Genomic DNA, 19792 nt, shown 5'->3' on the forward strand with positions numbered 1-19792 from the left:
ATAAGGAAAGCTGGCTAAAAACTAAGCCAAGCTAAGGCCGGGCATTCATAAGTAATAATAAGACTATACATGAATTTATTTGGGAGCTGAGTGGTGGGCCATTCAGCTACACAACCAACAATGGAGTAAGATTTACAGAAATAAAAAGAAGCTTATTAGAAACTAAGCCAAGCTAAGGCCAGGCATTCATAAGTAATGATAAACCTCCATGTGTGATTTATCTGGGAGCTGGGTGACAGATCAGCCCCAAAAAAGAGCCAACCCCTGCCAACAACACCAACCCTGCCTTTACTTAATACACTTTTGTGTTTTCTAATACCTTCTACATGCTGATGGAAATATTCAGGAAAGGATCAGTTCCATTTATTTCTCTTTGTCTCTATACCCGAAAGCATGTGTCAAACACTCAGTTGCCTGAGAGTCCTGTGGGCTTGAAGTCACCTCTAGGAATGGTATAGACTGTCAAGTTAGAGACTTTATGCCAGTTCCTCAGTGGGACTCACCTCTGCCAATGGAATCTCTGATTTGATGAGGGATCATGTAGCAAGTCTTTAAAGTCAGGAGTCAGTCCAAGTGTAGACCTTAGAGTCTCAGCATCCGCATCACCTGGGATCTTGAATTTCAATTTCTAGAAGTTATTTTATACGTATGTTTAATATAATGAAATATATAATATGCATTAATAATAAATATATATGGAGGCTTCTGAGTACTAGGTTTCCAATGACTTTTTCAAAATATCTTTAGCATTATTTATCGTTCCCCACACTTCCTCCTCTATGCTACTCTCCATTTCTCTACCCTAGTTTAACACTTCTTCCAGTATTCCTTTCACCCTTTTGTACCAGTGCCTTCTATCTCCACTCCTGAAAGCCCCTCCTCATGGCCCCATCGTAACTTCCTGACCTCCATGGGTATTCCAGATGAAAAACAAATATCTGAGATTCAAAGCTAACATCCACAAATGAGAGAAAACATGCAATGTTTGTCTTTCTAGTCTGGGTTACCTCACTCAGAATGACTATTTCTATCTCCTTCCATTTACCTATGAATTTCATTTTTTAAACATCTGAATAATATTCCATATGGAAATGTACCACATTTTCATTATCAATTCACCAAATGATTGACATCTGGGCTGTTTCTACTTTCTGACTATTGTGAATAGAGCAGCAAGAAATTATAAATGGTTATCTCTAGGGTAGGATACTGAATCATTTGGCTATATATTCAAAAACAGTATAGATGGACCATGTAGTAGATATATTTTTAGCTTTTTGAGAATCTCCACACCTAGTGTCTACACAAGTCTGAACTCTCCCAATACACAACCCCTACACACACAAACACACACACACACACACACACACACACACACACACACACCACATACACCCACCCCACCCCCCCCACCCCCCGACACACACACCACGCACACAGTAGCATTTATCTTTTTTTTTTTAAATCTTGGCCATTCATCTTTTGTCTTAGAAAAGCCCTTTCAATAGTTCGGTTGCTCACTTGGACTTGAGGTCCACTTAGGGTAACAGACACTGTGCTTCTCCCTCTGGATTCTCCTAAGGACTGATATCTAAGCACTGTGTTAACAGTACCAGGATAGCCCACTGTCTAGACATCTGTCTTATTTTCATTATTTTTAAAACATTAGAAATTATAGAAGACACATATACTTGTCAAGCCATGTCCCTTCATTGCTACCACTCAAAAGCCGAATCATGTGAAGAAAACAGATATTTTCCTGTTTAAGACACGCACGCATGCGCAAACACACACACACACACACACACACACACACACACACACACACACACACACTTTGGGGGTTGCAGAGCTTTCTAGCTAGAGATTGAAAAACATTTCTTAAACTTTTTCATGAATACATTTGTAAAAGCAAAAGAGAGTCAGAGTCTACCCCGGGAGCCTAGGAGTATATCCCAAGGCAATCAGCTCTAAGTATAAGATTTAGTTGAAATCTTTCCATTTGTCTTTGCAATTCATGTGAATATCATATTCCATTTCCTCATATACCCATATCAATGTGTTAAATTACTTTTCAAGTTAAATTCCTTAACTCCACTCACAAATTTCTAAAGAAAATCCTCACCCCCAAGAAAAAATGTTCAATTTTCCCAACAACATAGTGACAAGAAAATAAGTGAGATATAAAATTGGGGAAATTTTAAGCCATATTCAGAGCAGTATTCAAGGACTCTTGTGCATTAGAAAATGGCACTTTTGACATCGGCCTTCCAACACCCCCATTGCCACATCCCAGTGAGTAAGTCGCATGTACTAAAAATATCATGGAAGAAAAGCAGAAGCCCCTTAGTCAGAGGCTTAATTTTAGAAATGCTGCCACAAGGGTGGGTGAGATTTAGCACTCATCTAATCTCTGCCTCAACACTTTGTTCCTCCACAGTCAGTGCTGGTTGAATGACCTTTACCCAAAATGCTTGGGACCAGAAATAGGTTAGATTCTTTGAAATTTTTGATTATTTGCACAGACATAACAAAATACCATCAGGATGAGACACTGAGTTTTAATATAAAATTTACTTGTAATTCGCATGCACATATTCACATAACCCCAAGGTAACTTTTACATTTAAATAATTTTGTGCATGAAACAACATTCTGTATGGAATTTTCCATTAATGGCATCTGAACTGTGGCAGTGGACTGTGGACCGTTTCATATTTGGGCTTTTCCAATGAGTGATGGTTAGTCTATATTGTAAAGATGATAAACCATTTGGGATTTTTGTGCCACCACAACTTGTTTGGAGGTGATTGCCTAAAGCACTATATTGAGAATGACTCTGAATCTGTGTCTGGCAGAATCAAATATAACTGTCAGCCATGGGTATAAAAGTAGCTCCTTATAGTCTAAGTGACAGATGTTTGTCATGCCTTCCCTGCTCTATCCAGCACCGATAGATAATGACATCAGTGTCTGGACTCCGAACAGTCTTTCCTGATACATAGAACAGTCTGTACCAAACTCTCTAAGTCACAGAGCATTTGCAACAAGGTGTCCTGCCAGTGATGGCCAGGGTTTCATTGACCTTTGCTGTAAAGGGTTATCACTGTCATTACAGGAGTTAAGTACCCATTAATCCATCGTCTAATTAATAAAGGTGTAACATTGATCCTCTTTCCACATCTGCAGATTTCATCTCCTCTGTATCCTCCTCAGTACCCATGTTTCCTCAAATATTATTCATCGGAGCACAAGACACATATTACTTTAAATTCATCTTTTGGTGTCTCAGTATAGTTAGAGGTCACCCAGTGCATTCATTGGGAGTAGCTCACAATTCCCTCATACAACACACTCATTGGACTCTCTTGATAGCTATCTAGAATGTCTGACCATCAGAGCTAATTAGCCCATGGGGTTTCTGGCCCAGTTTTCTTTTGCTGGGAGGAGAAGTTATGGATTTTTAGGAAACTCATAACTTAAAACATTTTCTTTTTCCAAAATTCAGAAAAAAAACAAGCAACTTAACATCCATTTAAATGGTAATTTATTAGGAGTAAGGGAAAGATATGGCTACCATGATCTCAAAGGTTTACAACATTGTGTCTGGTGACTAGTGAAAGCCTTGGTTGAGGTAGACAGATACTCCTTTTATTATCTTAGTTTTCAGATGAAAAACAACAGTAGAAAGAACTTAGCATCTGATAATCACTGAAGCTCAGACTCAGTCCATGTCTTTTGACAGCCAAACCAGGGATTGTCCCCTGTGATTATTCAGGAAAACTGCTAACTGATCCGAACCCCAATCTTCAGACCCTCCGAGCATTTGCCAGCACTCCTGTCCATTCCTGAGCCAAGAGTACAATTTTTATAAATAGTCGGTACTCGGCAACTGCTTGGCCAACCAGTGAACTAATGGAGACATTCACAGTGGCTGTTTCACTTGCAAATTTGATTCAAATACATCTTTCATACTTGCTTTTATAGTGTCATGTCTCAGTTCAAATTGAATCTCACAAACACTGCACAAACTGTACATCAGGTATTGACAAAACTGACTACAGATAAGGACATTGGTGCTGTTAAAGAGTCTCTTGACTAATTCTAGTAGCTTTTCTATAAAACACAACCCAGATTAAACCAACTAAGCAACTGGTGTGTGTGTGTGTGTGTGTGTGTGTGTGTGTGTGTGTGTGTGTGTGTGTGTGTACACATGCATATGTGTGCATTTATGCCTATGGACACCAGAAGGATATCAAATCTGCTGGAGATAGAATTACACACAGTTGTAATTGAATAACACTTGTTGTGGGAGCTGGGAACTGAATTTGAGTCCTCTGGAAGAGCAAGAAGCATTCCTAACTGCTGAGACACCTATCCAGCCCATTGGCACCATTTAAGGACTTCACAATAACTACCTACGTAGTTCTTAATGAGGTTATTTTCTCACTCTATTTCATTGACAAATGAGCTGTCAGATTTGTTGATGTTTATGCAGAAATTATGGAATCTTAGTGTTGGAAGAGATGAATGGATCATCTCATTCTACTCTGTCAACTTCCAGATAAGGAAAACAGACCCCTTATAATCCCAAAATTTTAAAAAATTAATAGCATACATCTGCCTAACAAAGCCCACTCTCTCAGACATTAAGTCCATCCTATATCCCTGTCCATGCTGTGTACCAAATGTGCCATCGTGGTCCATTCATGACTTTCTCTAGGTTTTTTTTTCTGGATCTGTAAAGTGGAAGAAGTAGAAATTAAAAACCGAGGAGTCAAGAAAGGCATCCTCTAAAATATGACATATTTGCCACTGTTAGAATAGAAGTCAATGCAATACGCATATGACTCTGGGAAGAAACTGGGGTCAGGAAAATTTAAGAGTGTCCGTCAGGAGAATACATTCAGGCAGAGTAGCTTTGCTCAGTGAGCACCTGTGTCTGAAGTATCACTATCACTTGATTTGTTTATTTTCAGAAAACAATAGCCAAGCACCCTGTACTCTTAGTCCGCAGATATGAATAAGAGACCTATTCAGAGAATGAAGATGAGTTAATTTCCAGTCACTTTGGACACTCCAAATCAGAAAGTCATTGCTAGACCCTTCTTCGTTAATCAGTGCCACATTCTAACTGGTCTCAGTCTTTTCGGTTGAGCATCAGAAGTTTCACAATCCATTTAATACATTGCATTCCAGATATCTGTTTACTCAGTTGTTACAAATTGCCAATGGGACAGAAACTGTCTGTCACTTCCAGAGCAATTAGTGAGTGAAAACTTATCAAAAGAAATCTGTCAAGTTTGAGTAAGTATAAATATTGCATGGAAGTCCCAGAGGAAATCAAACTGAGTGGGAGGAGAGTTTATTTTGTTTTATTTGCTTGGCTTTACTTTTTTTTGGAATGTTGATAGCATTTTATATAACCCAATGGATTAATGTTTTGCTCTGATAAAAATAGGCTTTGGTTCTTCAGGGAAATCTGAATTGTCTGTTGAGTGGTTTAACAATAGTGTTCTTTACTTTTAAATGCCAAGGGTGTCTGTTGTCCTAGCAGAGTGCTGGAACAGGAGCATTGGCAGGAACATTAAGTCATTTTCTGCCTAGCCATCTTCTGGTACCCCACCCTGACCTTTTCTAGGCCTCAGAATTTTCATATCTTCTAAGTCTAGAAATGCGACATGATCTGTTGATGCTATTTAGTTTTACTATTTTTTCTGCCTGCTCTGATATTGTGCTGTTATTGGATTATATTCCTTCCAGTCCTCTTGATGGCCCTGAACCTATAGACAAACACAAACACAATATTTCAGGTAGTGATATTTGCTACGAAGAAAACTCAGTTAATTTATCAGCTTGAGATGTCCCGTTTGAGGGTTGAGCATTCAGTCGAATATTGTTACTTTACCATTCCCCCGTTGAGACTTTACCCCTAGTCTTCAGGGTGAAGTGCTCACAAAAAGACAGACGTTGAGTTGATGGTGTTGGGGTCCTTAGCACCATCTCTTTGATATTCTTCTTTTTAAATTTTAAATTACTTTTTTGGTCCTCCTCCAAGGAAATGGATTTTGCTGTGACAGCACAGCTTTATAAATAATGTTATCATACTCCATTCTTGTTTGCACCACCCTGCTCCCTCCCCTGCTTCCTCCTTGCTGTTCCCTCTGCACCTATACAGGTTCTACTTCTAATTTCTAGACACATACATCCACTAATCTTCTTATGCACTCCTCTGTCTTTTCCTAAATCTTCTTCCTCCTTTCTTGTAGTCTCTTTCTATTTTCATGACACACAAACACATGCTCATGCATGAATGTAGACACACACACATAGAGTGTGTGTGTGTGTGTGTGTGTGTGTGTGTGTGTGTGTGTGAGAGAGAGAGAGAGAGAGAGAGAGAGAGAGAGAGAATGAAGTCTAGATTCCACACACATGAGAGAGCATGCTATTTCTCTTTCTAATTCTGTATCCTTCTTAACAGAATGATTTCTAGTTCCATCCATTTTCCTCTAAGCGTCATAATTTCCTTTGACATTCCTTTTAACAATTCAGGTTTGGTCTCTTTTTTGGAACATGGAAAGTAGTTTTGGCATCATCTTGTTATTACAATTTGACAAGATTATTACAACTTACTGTTTCATCAACCTCCTCTTTTTCTCCCTCATTATTCATTATCATCTTCTCCTTAGCTTTCATTTGCCCTTTATTCAATTTGAAAATAAATTCTGCCCCTCAGTCTGATATACAACTCTCCAACTAGATTTCATGGAAATTACAGGGTCAAGTGATATACCAAAAGTTGTCCCTGAAATAAACTAGGAAATATTCTATGGCAAGTTAAAACTGATAGTACATACTTATGATCCTATATTTCCGAGACAGGAGGATCACAAGTTTGAGGCCTGCATTGGAAACTTAGTCAAGCCTTGTCTTAAAATTAAACGTAGATAGAGAATGGGAATGTTTCTCTGGTATACACTGCTGGCCTGTCCAATTTGTTCACCATTGGTCATGCAAGACAACTTGAGCAGGTGTTATTACTAAACCTAGCTTAAACCCTAGAAGCTGCCCTGATTGGCGAGGCACTTGGAGAATATATTGCAAGCCTAGGATATATGGTAGTTTGAGTGTAACTTGGTATGTTAGTTTCTTGTCTCTGCTATGACACAGGCTCTGAGAAAAGCAACTGGGGGAGGATTGGTTTGGTTTGCAGTTCTAGGGTGTAGTCCCTCACAGCAGGGAGAGGGTGGTAGTAGGAGCTTGCAGCAGCTGGTCGGCTATATTGACTGCATAGTCAGGAAATAGAAGCAGACAAATGTTTGTGTTCAACTCAGCTTCTCCTTTTTATGTAGTCTAAGACCTCAGTCCAAGACATACCACACTGAAGGGGTGTCTTCCCTCCTTGCCCCTCACTAATCTATTCTAGGTAATCCCTCACAAACACTCCTCAGTGATTCCAGATCTCATCAACTTGGCAATATTAACCATCACAAGTCCACCCCCTGTTAACCTAAAAACATACCACTTTTAAACCATCATCTTCTACCATTTTTTTCCACAGGCTCATGGCCATCCCACAATTAAAAATACATAAAATGTATTCAGTCCTGCTTAACAAGTCCCCACAGTCCTTAAAAACTGCAGTGCTTTGAAATCCAAGTCTCATATGAAACTTAATGCAATCTCTTACTTCCTGAACAAATGAGAAATGTCAGTTACATCCAATGTACAAAGGCAAAAATAAATAAATAAACAAAAAACATTACAATTCCAGTGAGAAGGAATAGAGGCATAGGAAGGAATGATAAGACCAAAACAAATCAAAACCAAAAAGGGCAAACCTCAAATCCTGTACCTTCAGGTCCAGCATTGGAGACTCATGATAGAATCAACTGGGCTCTCAAAAGCTTGGGTATACCCATCCCTTGAGCTATAATGACTGTAACTGTAGCCTCTCCTTTGGAACAACTCCACTCCATGCCTGAGGCTTTTTTCAGTGGACATCCAATGGCCCAGACATCTAACATCCTGGGGTTTCGATTTCAACTTAACCTTAATCTTAACTGGTTCATTCAGTAGCCCACCAGGATCTTCTTTCAGGGACTTTGATCCTTCCACACATTACTTGGCTTTTGTGGCTTTTTGGAATCACGATGTTAGATTCCATGACCCCTTTAATCTTGTATCCTTCTTGCCTACAAAACCAGTATTATGTGGATGATGGTACCAATTTGTCTGCAAGCTCTGGATGTACCCTGGCCACTGTTTACCAGCTTTTATGTGGTGATCCTGAGGAAATAGTACCACAAGTGGGTGCTTTCAAGGAGCATCTCCAAGAGCACTCTCTGCTTTCAAATGCATGCATTAGATGGTATGGAGCATTTCATGGATACGATGTTTTCTTCAGGACAATTTTGAACTATTCCAACGCATTGGAGGGGGTTTGCTTTAATGGTGCTAATCTATTAGAAGTTATGGTTGCCTTCTCAGCACCAGCCTTATCTAAAGCTCTAGACACATTCATTTCTGGGACAACTTGCACATTTTGTATATGTCCCTACCGCTCTTAACATTCTCACTGCAGGTCTAAATCAGAGCAGTGAGGAGGAGCCATGATACACCCTGAATGCTGACCTGTCTGGGTATTTCACCCCCCATGCTAATTTAATCAATTATCACTATATTCACTCTCACTTAAGTTCTCATGCCACAGCTTAATGTAGCCAGATTCTACCCTAAAACATAGGAATGGCTGCCAGTCCAGTTTCCAATAGAGTCCCTGTTCTTGTCTGAAACCTCATATGCTGGACCTCTACTGTTTGCATTTGTCTCGATGTTGTTGCTCAACACACCCCCACCTGAATAGTCCATTAACCTCTGCTTATAATATTTTTATCACTTATTATTTTATTGCTGTGATAAAACACCATGACCAAGGCAACTTCTAAAAGGAAGGGTTTATTTAGCCTCTGGTTCCGAAAGGATAAGAGTCCATCGTGGTGGGGCAACATGGCTGCAAGCACCAGGTAGCTTTGGGAGCAAAACATCTAAATGCTCACATCTCACCACAAGCAGAATACAGAGAAAGCAAACCTGGAATGGTTCAAGTCATAGTCTCTCAAAATCTGTCCCCAGTGATAAACTTTCTCCAGCAAGGCCACATCCCTAAGCCTGCCCCAACAGCACCACTAACCATGGACCAAGTCCTCAAATATCTGAGAATATGGGAGAATCTCATTCAAATCACCACAGTATTTAATGACTTTTGAAGTCTAAAGTTCCACATTCTTCTACATTCCTCCAGCAAACCAGTCCCAAAGGCTTAAGTACTACATGGCCAGGTTTATTATAGCACCTCGGGTACCAATTTTCTGTATTAGTCATTTGACTACTTTGGTAATAAAATGACTGACAAAGGCAACACAAGGGGGAATGGACAGAGAGATGAGAAGGTAAAAGCACTTGCTGCACAAACACGAAGATCTGAGTTCAGGTTCTAGAGCCTGTCTAAAGCTTGGCATGACTGTGCACCCCTGTAACTCCAGTGCTGTTGGGGGAGAGGAAAGACAGGAGCACCATTGGGACTTGAAGACTCCCAGCCTAGTTTCAGGATCAGTGGCAGATCCTACCTTAAAAGGAATAAAGTGAGCAGAGAAGGAGCATGAAACCTGATTTCCTCTTCTGTTCTCTGCAAGTGTGCACACACAGGTGTGCATAAATCACATACATGTAGCAAACTCAGACACACATAGGGGGTGGAGGGGGACAAACAGAGAGACAGAGAGAGAACTTAAAGCGGGTAGGATTTATTTTGGCCCACAATTCCAGGATACAGTCCATCATGGTGTGGAACTCCTGGATGCAGGAGATTGATATTGATATGGGGGAAGGGGATGGTCATTGCATAATGAAATCTAAATACTCTAAACACTCTCTAGAATATTTCAAGGACATTTGCTTATTGTCCCTGTTTATTTTATACTAGTCTAATAAGACCAAAACAAAAAGCAATTTGGAAAAGAAGGTTAATTTTGTTCACATATCCCAATCACAGTCCAAGTAAGGGCAGGAACTCAAAGCAGGGACTGACTGACACAGAGGTCATGGAGAAAACGGCATACTGTCTTGCTCAGCTTACTTTGCTTATATATCCCAGTGGTCCATGCCCAGAAGTGGTCCCACCCACAGTGGCTGGGATCTCCTACATTCATCATCAGCCAAGAAAACACCTATAGACCAATTTAATGAGGGCCATTCCTCCACTGAATTCCCTCTTCCCAGATGACCTCAGCTGGTATCAAGTAGACAAAAAAATAACCAGCACACTTATCAAAATTGCTTGAAGGAAAAATGTTTGCCAAGTGACTTGATCACGTGACCTTTTGAATTAGGGGTTGAGTGTATAATAAATAGAGAGTCATGTTCAAGTACAAAATGGTAGGAGATGCTGCTGTGGGCACTTAGAGTTGATTGTGTCTCCCATGAAATCACCAAGGCATTTAAGTCACAAACATAGCAAAATTAAAGAAATTAACTTATCCACAAATAGATGAGATAGTATGCTAGCAGAATACTTTTTCTTTTTTGAGACAGCGTCTCATGTATCCCAGGCTGGCCTTGAACTTGTTGTAGATGTCGTCCTTGAACTTCTGATTCTGCTTCTACTTCATGAGTGCTGGGATTACAGATGTGCATTACTGTCTGGTGTATGTAGTACTCGAGATTGAACGTAGGCCCTCCTTCATGCTAGGTAAGCTATTTACCAACCGAGCTACATCTCAGGCTCCACTGAGTCCATTTTTAAAAGAGAGACGGAGGAATGTGAAGGCGCTCAAGGAGTAGAATAATGGAAAGGAAGGATGGTGGCAAACACATATGAAAACAGGCTCATGCAACCCACTCATTGGTATGCTATAATGAATGAATAAAATGAAACAAACAACTTCACTTTTATAATTTTTAAGCTGGTGACAGACAAGATAATAACTCAAATCTGTACAACTACCCAGACATTTTAACAATTTTTTGCATAAACTGACTATTAGTACATATATCTATATCCCAGTGTAAATTTTCATCATTTTGTTGATGAAGAAGTAGAAAATGAAAGACTTGAAGTGGTTTCCCTTACATAACACAGATTTGGCTTTGGTACTTTCCCTCTAGTTATAAAATACCAGACCAGATGTCATTCTTCTAATAGCTGCTTTCTGGTTGCTAAATTCCTCCCTCAGAACTCAGAGGACTTCACAGCTACTAGCCACTACAAGAGTTTAAAAAAATATCTCAAGGGGGAAAACTTTAGTTTTGTATATTTGATTTCGGCTCTCCTTAGAGAAATGTGAATTGATTTAATTTTGTCTTTGTAAATTGCTTTGTAATGTCTACTTTGTGGCTTTGAAGATGTTAGCTTATATTTAAATTTTTCTTATAGCTTTTTAGAGAATACACGATCTTCTCATTGTCCATATTAGAAAATGGGGATGCTGAGAGATGGCAGGGTTTGCCAGAAATGTGATTATGGAGTCGAGTACAAAGCACATTGTCTGCCTTGCTGAGTTTTATAAGTCTTTTCTTACTGGAAGAAGACCCTGCTAGATTATGTTTCCTCCTAACCTATTATCTGGTCTTTTCCTATTTAAAGTTTGGGTGTCTTTTTTGTTTGTTTTATTTTTGTTTGTTTGTTTTTGATTTGGAAATAGCCAAGTTAGCGGGTGTGGTCTGAGTTTTTTTTTTTTCAAATTTTTAAAAAATCTTTTTTTTATGTTTGTGGAGTGTTTTGCCTGCATGCATATCTGTGCAATATGTGTATTCCCGATACCTAAGGATGCCAGAAGAGGGCTTCAGATCCTCTGGAACTGGAGTTTCAGATGGCTGTTAGCTGCCATGTGGGAGCTGGGAATTGAACTCAGGTCCTCTGGAAAAACAAGTGCTCTTAAATGCTGAGCTATCTCTCCATTCTTATGTAATTTTTCTTGGAAATGTAAACAAATATCTACTTGCCCCAGACAGGGTGCTAGTGACAGATCAAAGAAACTATGCCCTCTACCAAGTCTAGGTTAGTAAAGCACTAAGTTGATTGTGGTTAGTTATAGAAGTGTGGGTAAGGGTTTGCTTACAGGAGCAAGGATGTCTTGAAGGCAGATGCTTCCTTAAAAAGACTACCTCACATGAGTGACAACTAAGAAAAGTCTTTTCCTCAGAGCTCCTTGTGTTAGTTGAGGTTGGAGTCACTCCTTCCCAGAAATCTTCCTACTTATATGAGGAAGGGTCTTATAGATGTATTGAGTTTCAGGAACTTCCTGAGACTTAAATGTTTTTTTTTACTTCCTGAGCCTTGTAAGATTCATGTACTTTCTGATTCTTAAACAGATTTTCTACAGGTTAGAATGTTTCATACGAGGAGAAATTGCTTCATGACCTTGGGAAGAACTTATTTTTTATGTCTAGTATCCTCTTGACATTAGCATGGGGTTACCTCTAATTACATATACATACATACAGTGATTAGCTTTTCTCATAGAAACATAATTACAGCTCTCCAAAATAATGCATGTGGAAATGCTGTAATTCTGGGATAAAGGGAGAACAATCTGCACAACCCCTTCTTTGTAGGTCAACAATGGATTATTAAGGCAGAACATGTTTCTTGTTACACATTCAGTGGTTGAGGTCAATTACAGTTGGGATTCACTGAAGGATTAAACAGCAAAGATGCCTTCTACAATAATTAGTGTTCTCTTTACAAAGCTCAAGTGGCCTTTCTGCCATTTGCCAAGGACCCCTCATGCATTTAGAATTTAACCAGGATCACCTGAAAAAAATGGCATAGAGTAACTCAGCCAACTGTTTCTATAACCAGAGGCTCCCTGTGCATCATGTTTTTTTTTTTCTCTCCTTCCCCCAACACAGTGAATTTTAAAGAGAAAAGTAATCTTAACTAATCAGGGCCAGTAGTCAGTATGTCATGTTTCAGCTTTGGACACATCTATGGTTCACACTTCATATAGAGAAAGGGTGAAGTGCCTGGAGTTGAAGAAGTTTGATGTTCTTCGAACATGATGGTTCACTGTAGCCAGTCAGATAAATTCTTTGTCATCTGGTGTTCTTTGAATTGAAAACATGGGCTCATGTGTTGTTTAGTCTCAAAATGTTCATCTAATCCTTATGAAAACCAAGAACTGTCAAAAGAATATTTCCGGATAGGACTGCTCCATTCATTTGCCCTGCTGCATTCTGGGATGAGTTAAGTATTTGTAAGCATGTCTCTCTGACTACTACTCCACACTCACTTTATTATGGATATGTCTTTTTCAATATTTTGAAGAACACATTTATATATGTGGAATAATTAAGACACCGGTGTGTACTTGGTGAGTAATAACTACAACATTTAATTACCATCTTATTAAAATTTTGGAGAATTAGTCAACCTTCTACATAAGAAGAGAATTTCAGTTGAGAGTGGGAAAAATTGGAAAAAGAGTGGATTAAATCTTAATACCTACTCTGTTTAAGGGTTAAGAATTTTGATTACTTTGTTTTTCTGTGTCAAAGCTAATGAAAAGTTAATGAAAAGGATGAAAGTCATCAAATACCACAGAGTACTATGCAAACCTGTAATCCAATGCACTATAGTGATCATTATTGCATAAGGAAAGTAGTCTAAACAGTGTCCAGGGTAGCATCTCACATTACTACATCAAGGTTATATATTGGGTCTTTAGCATTGAAGTCCTTTACAACTTGCTATAAAGTGCTTGACACATGCTTATTCCTTTGACTTCTAAAGGCTGGGTCTTTCTGAATCACTTTCAGGGTATCTTCTAGTCCTCTTGAAATAAAACTGACTGATAGTAGAAAGCCTTTTGTGAGTATCTCCCATTTATATTTTACAGGGTGAAGAACAGCAATCTAAGTTTCTATCTTGACCACATCTGTTCTAACTGCAGCAAACTTCCAGAGCCAAAAGACTTACTTAACAATGATGATTCTTGTACTTGCAGAGCTGAGCTATGCCTGGATCTTCAATGAATACCCTTCCTATCAGGATAACCGCCGCTTTGTTTCTCAAGAGACTGGGAATCTGTATATTGCCAAAGTAGAAAAATCCGATGTTGGGAATTATACCTGTGTAGTTACCAATACTGTGACGAACCACAAGGTCCTGGGGCCACCTACACCACTAATCCTGAGGAATGATGGTAAGTTGTCTACACAATTTTGTCAGTTCTATTTATGGGGCTCACTGATGGGGCATGGAAAGATTTATATTATTGGCACATAAGGCTTTAAAGAAAAGTCTAACACTTTCTGTATTTGGTACCCATTATTTTTTTCCGCTTGTGTAAGAAATAAGCTCACAAACCAACTTTGGAAAACTAATTAGAAATCTGATTGCTAATCTCAACAGAGATAGAATGTGGATTTAGGTGAATATAAATAACAAAAGGATCTTAAATTGTGTACACATGCAAAATGAAGTGAAAGGTTGAACAATTAGCTCATTAATCAATTCTATGTAATTTAGTATTCAGAGTCCAGAAAGTGGTTTTAAATTATCCAAATAACATCTAGATACACAACAGTGAAGGCATAGTTCCTTAAACAGAGAAATTCAGAAATATGGATAGCTCATTTGAGTCAAAAATCTTAATTCCCACCCCATTATGAGAATATTTTAAAAAAATGTATGAATCTTATGTAAATGTCTGGATGGCATAGGCTTTATCACCACATGCTTTTAAAAGACATTTTTATTAGCCAAGGTACCATGACTCCTTCTACTGTGGATTGTGGAGATATATATATATATATATATATATATATATATATATATATATGTGTGTGTGTGTGTATGTATGTATATATATATATATATATATTGGATATATATATATATATATGAATATGAAATTTCTTTTTTCTGAAATCCTCTCTTAGTCCAAAATTCTGACTTAGTAGGTGATGTGCACTATCTTTCTGTTTCTTTAGAAATACCACCTTTTCTTCCAGGAAGCCATCTCCCCAGGTCTGCTGTTTCCACCCTTGCTACATCAGGCAACTTCTCATTAAACTCCAGTGAAATCTAATACTATACTCGTTCACACACACACACACACACACACACACACACACACACACACACACGAACTCCTTATCCTGCTACACGTATTAGAGTGTGTCATGTGGTACTATCTTGCTTATTGCTGTCTGTAGCACAAATCTTTAAAGGTCTTATTAATAAAAACAAACCTGGAGTCAGATATTTGGGTGAATTCTGAAAGGTCAGAGAAGCAGAACAAGCAACAGCTTCCTCACCTCATCAGCTCCTCAGCTGATCTTGTTTCCTCAGACTGGAAGCCTCTAAGTCCTCAACTGAGTGGATCTCAGCTGAACTGCTGCTAAAAGCTAAAAGCTTAAAAAGGCTCTAGTTCCTTGTCTTCATGCTTTATATATCTTTCTGCTTCCTGCCATCACTTCCTGGGATTAAAGGCATATGTCACCATGCCTGGCTGTTTCCAGTGTGGCTTTGAACTCACAGAGATCCAGATGGACCTCTGCCTCTGGAACGCTAGGATTAAAGGCATGTGCTACCACTGCCTAAACCTGTGTTTAATATAGTGGCTGTTCTGTTCTCTGACCCCCAGATAAGTTTATTGGGGTGCACAATATATCAACCACAGCTGTCTAGTATAGAATATAGCAAATAGAAATGTCTCATTAAATATTCATTGGGAGAATGAAAACAAAGGTATAATTAAGCCCTGTAGGAAGGACCAATGTGACGATTTGAAGATTCATAGTTGACAGGTTTAGGTTTCTATGAGAGAGAGAGAGAGAGAGAGCGAGCAAACTTCTACTTCTTATACACGTTTGAAAAGGACAAGATTATATCACACAGGTGAAGAAATTTTCAGTCACAATACTGATAACAAACATTTGTTGATCACTTACTATGTGCTAGATTGTACATTTAAAACTTAAGGAGTATCCTCTTTCACAGCTGAAGAAACTGGGACTCAGGTGTTAAATCACGGATGCAAAGGCTTCATGAATAGGATTCCCACATAACACTTTGGCTTCTGACTCTAGAGCCTTGTGTTTTAAACCTTCTCCCTGATTCTCCTCACCATCCTACACAAGCCCTTACATTAAGTCATATAAGTAAAAAACATATCTTTTATTTCCCAAATGTTTTACTCTGTCCATCTATTTTCTTGCAATGCTAGGGATTGAACTCAGGTCCTGGCACATGCTAGGCAGGTCTCTGCCACTGAACTACACACTCAGCTTACTCTGTCTCTCTATATTACTAGTGAACTTCATGCCCAAGTGGGTTTGAATTTGAAGTTTTCAGATCAGGGAATTAACAGTCAAATTAGCTGTTTAGAGACGGATGGACTAAACATCCTTACAATAGAGACCATACTGGAAATTTTTAACAAATAGTTTACCAGCTAGCTCAGTCGGTAGAGCATGAGACTCTTAATCTCAGGGTCATGGGCTCGTGCCCCACGTTGGGCGCCAGATATTGGTGAAATTATTAAGGCCACTCTACGTAGTTAAAAGGAGATTTATTTAATGGCGTAACTTACAAATTAAGGAATAGGTAGGTCGTGGGGTCTGGGGAAGGTGTATCTGCAGTCCAGCGGTGTTCTCTGGAGCTCTGCTTGGCCCACCTTCACGGTCCAAGATCCCGGAACAGAGTGAGTGCACAGCCCGTCCAGATCTCAGGTCTCCAGGCGCCTCCCGTGGCCCCGCCTTGTAGGTGTGACAGTTGCCGAAGTGTCAATGGGGGTTGGAACTTCCAGATCAAAGCTGGAATAGCTACCCACTACATCTTAGTTTTCAGATATTTTGTCTGTTTATACATTTAACTTGCATTTAGTTAGCCCTTGCTATGTGACAGCCTTGTTTCTGCGTTCCAGTGAACAGAACAACAGGCCCCTATTTAATGCTTATATTGGTCTGTAAAGCATGACAGCAAGAGGCAAGTAGGACAAAGGGCAAATTTTAGTTTGTTTTTTAGAATAAACATGAAACCATATGAAAAATGGAGGCTCTGTGAGGTGGCTATGTACTGTAGAAAGGGTTGCCATGGAAATCCTCTCTGAAGATGGACATGGGGTGATAGTTAGAATGATAAGAAGTCAGTCCTGAGAGGATAAGAAAGAGGAATAGTCCAGGCTGAGCTGTCATCGCATTCAAAGGCCCTGAGGTAGAGAGAGAAAATCAAGAAAAACTTACCTGTTCTGGGAATGAGAAGAAAGTGAATGTGGTTTGTGCTTACTCATCAGAGCAGAGAATGGGTTGGAGTTTAAGAATCATGTGCCAGTTGTGGAGACCAGAGAGAGAAGACTGAAGAGTGTAGATGAATTGTTAAACGGTCTTATTAATAAAAAAAAAAAACTAGGAGCCAGGAATTGGGGTTAAACCCTGAGAGAGATCAGAGGAATAGGAAAAGCCAGAGCTAACCTCACCTCACCAGCTCCACAGCTTCCAAAAGTGAGATACCTCCTGTTTACCCACGCTGTTCTGCTATCTGATTTGCTCTCTCTGTCCAGCTACATCACTTCCTCTTCTTGCCCAGCTCTGTCACTTCCTGTCTGTCTGTACAGACCTCCAGACCTCCATGGTTAACTAGTGCTGGAATTTAAGGCATCTGTCACCACGCCTGGCTCTGTTCCTCAATGTGGCCTTGAACTCACAGAGATCTAGACAGATCCCTGCCTGCCAAGTGATAGGATTAAAGGCATGTGCTACCATTACCTGACTTCTGTATAGTGGCTGGCTTTTTCCACTGATCTCCAGGCAAGTTTTATTGGGAGACACAGTATATTGTGGGACAAAAAAAATATATCGCCACAGAAGAGTAATGAAAAGCCCTTAGGGATTTGTATGCCTGGGAGTGACTGGGGTTGTTAAAAAGATTAATTGACTGCTTTCCAGGAGGGGAAAAAAAAACTTCCAGAAAGTGGGAGTGAAAATGCATATCTGATCAGTAAAAATTCACCTAAGGAATGGTGGTAACCTGGGTGTCTTAGTTAGGGTTTCCATTGCTGTGAAGAGACACCATGACCACAGCAAATCTTATAAGGGAAAACATTTAATTGGGGTGACTCACAGTTTCAGAGGTTCCACCCATTATCATCATGGCAGGGAGCATGGCAGCATGCAGACAGACACGGTGGTAGCTTCATCTTGACCAGAAGGCAACAGGAAAGACTGTGTATGACACTGGGTGATATCTTGAGCCTAGGAAACCTCAAATCCTGCCCTCACAGAGACACACTTCCTCCAACAAGGCCATACCTAGTCTGACAAAGTCACTCCTCCAAATAGTGCCATTCCCTATATAAACTTATGGGGGCCAATTACATCCAAACTACCACACTGAGAAGGAGAATAGCTGAGAAGGACAGAAATGTAACCGAGTATACGTATAGTTTGCAGGTAAAAGTGTCAGAATTTAACAATGCACTGGATATGAGAGAGGACAGATGAGAAAACCAAGAACGATGCATACCTTTCTGGTTTAGCAACTGAGACTATATAAGAAAGCTATTTGTTAAAGCAATTGAAATGGTTTACCAAGCAGATTTACAAAGGAAAAGTTGAGGGTCCTATTTTACATATTATTCATAAAGCCAGACACATGACTTTTTCCTTGGCAACAGAAAGAATTGCCAGGCCAGGCGATGGTGGAGAACGCCTTTAATCTGAGCACTTGGGAGGCAGAGGCAGGCAAATCCCTCTGAGTTCAAAGCCAGCCTGGTCTACAGAGCTAGGTTCGGGACAGGTAGGGCTGTTGTAAGTGTTTTGGTTGATTTCTCGGTCATAATATTCCTCTGATGTATCTGTGTTAGTTACTAACTTTTCCATCTTCACTCTACTTAAGAAAAGACTTTACAACCTTCATCAGACTCTGGACTAAACACTGGCATCCTCACTGCAGCACAACAAAAGTCAAATTACTATGGTAGATTATTGTTAAATTATTATGCCGCATTGTACTCACAAAACCAGTCATCACTGGGTGGTGGTGGTGCACGCCTTTAATCCCAGCACTCAGGAGGCAGAGGCAGGCAGATCTTTGTGAGTTCGAGGCCAGCCTGGACTACAGAGTGAGATCCAGGAAAGGTGCAAAGCTACACAGAGAAACCCTGTCTCGGAAAAAAAAAAAACAAAAAAAAACAAACAAACAAAAAAAAAAAACACCAGTCATCAGTTTAAAATGTAGGCAAGATGGACTGAAGATATAGCTCAGGCCCCAGCTGATACAGTTCCTGCCTGGCATGCATAAAGCTCCAGGTTCAAACCCCAGTTCTGCATGAACCTGGGTACAGTGGCATATGCATGAAATCCCCAACCTTGGAAGTGGAGGCAGGTGGATCAGGTACACGAGGTCATCCTCGGCTATTGAGTGAGTATAAAGAGCTACATTAGAGCCAGTTTTAAAAAAATGTCAGGCAAGGTACTAGCTCTGTCAAAAGGCACAAATGCCACCTTTCCAGAAACAAAAATAAAAAAGGGATTTGCTTCAATGGCAGCAACTTTGCTTTTTTGCTTGGTTTTTAGATTTATTTCTAAAATTTATTATCTACTCCATCTTCATAGAAATGGCCAATGCTTTGTATTAGAATATTTTATCACAGAATTACCAGGCTAAACACCTCATTCTTCAGCAATTAATGCCCATTCATTCCTAATTTGCATGAGAGTTGCATGATAAAAATTTATAATATCTTTCTCATTTAGACTAGAGTACATAAAATGAATATGAGTTCAA

At 39.6% G+C, this 19792-nt stretch overlaps 1 protein-coding gene across 7 annotated transcripts in view; it reads left to right on the forward strand.

The window, feature by feature from the left end:
* LOC128099428 (contactin-4) overlaps positions 1-19792 on the forward strand; it is a 1007148-nt gene that overhangs the window by 764537 nt on the left and 222819 nt on the right. For all 7 annotated transcript variants that reach the window (XM_052721339.1, XM_052721341.1, XM_052721340.1 and 4 more), the window contains one exon: positions 14007-14204. In XM_052721339.1, the coding sequence (XP_052577299.1) occupies positions 14007-14204 (198 nt within the window). The remainder of the gene's footprint in view (positions 1-14006; positions 14205-19792) is intronic.

The sequence above is a fragment of the Peromyscus californicus genome, unplaced genomic scaffold, assembly GCF_007827085.1.
Source record: "Peromyscus californicus insignis strain IS unplaced genomic scaffold, ASM782708v3 Scaffold_6__1_contigs__length_162567912, whole genome shotgun sequence".
NCBI lineage: Eukaryota > Metazoa > Chordata > Mammalia > Rodentia > Cricetidae > Peromyscus > Peromyscus californicus.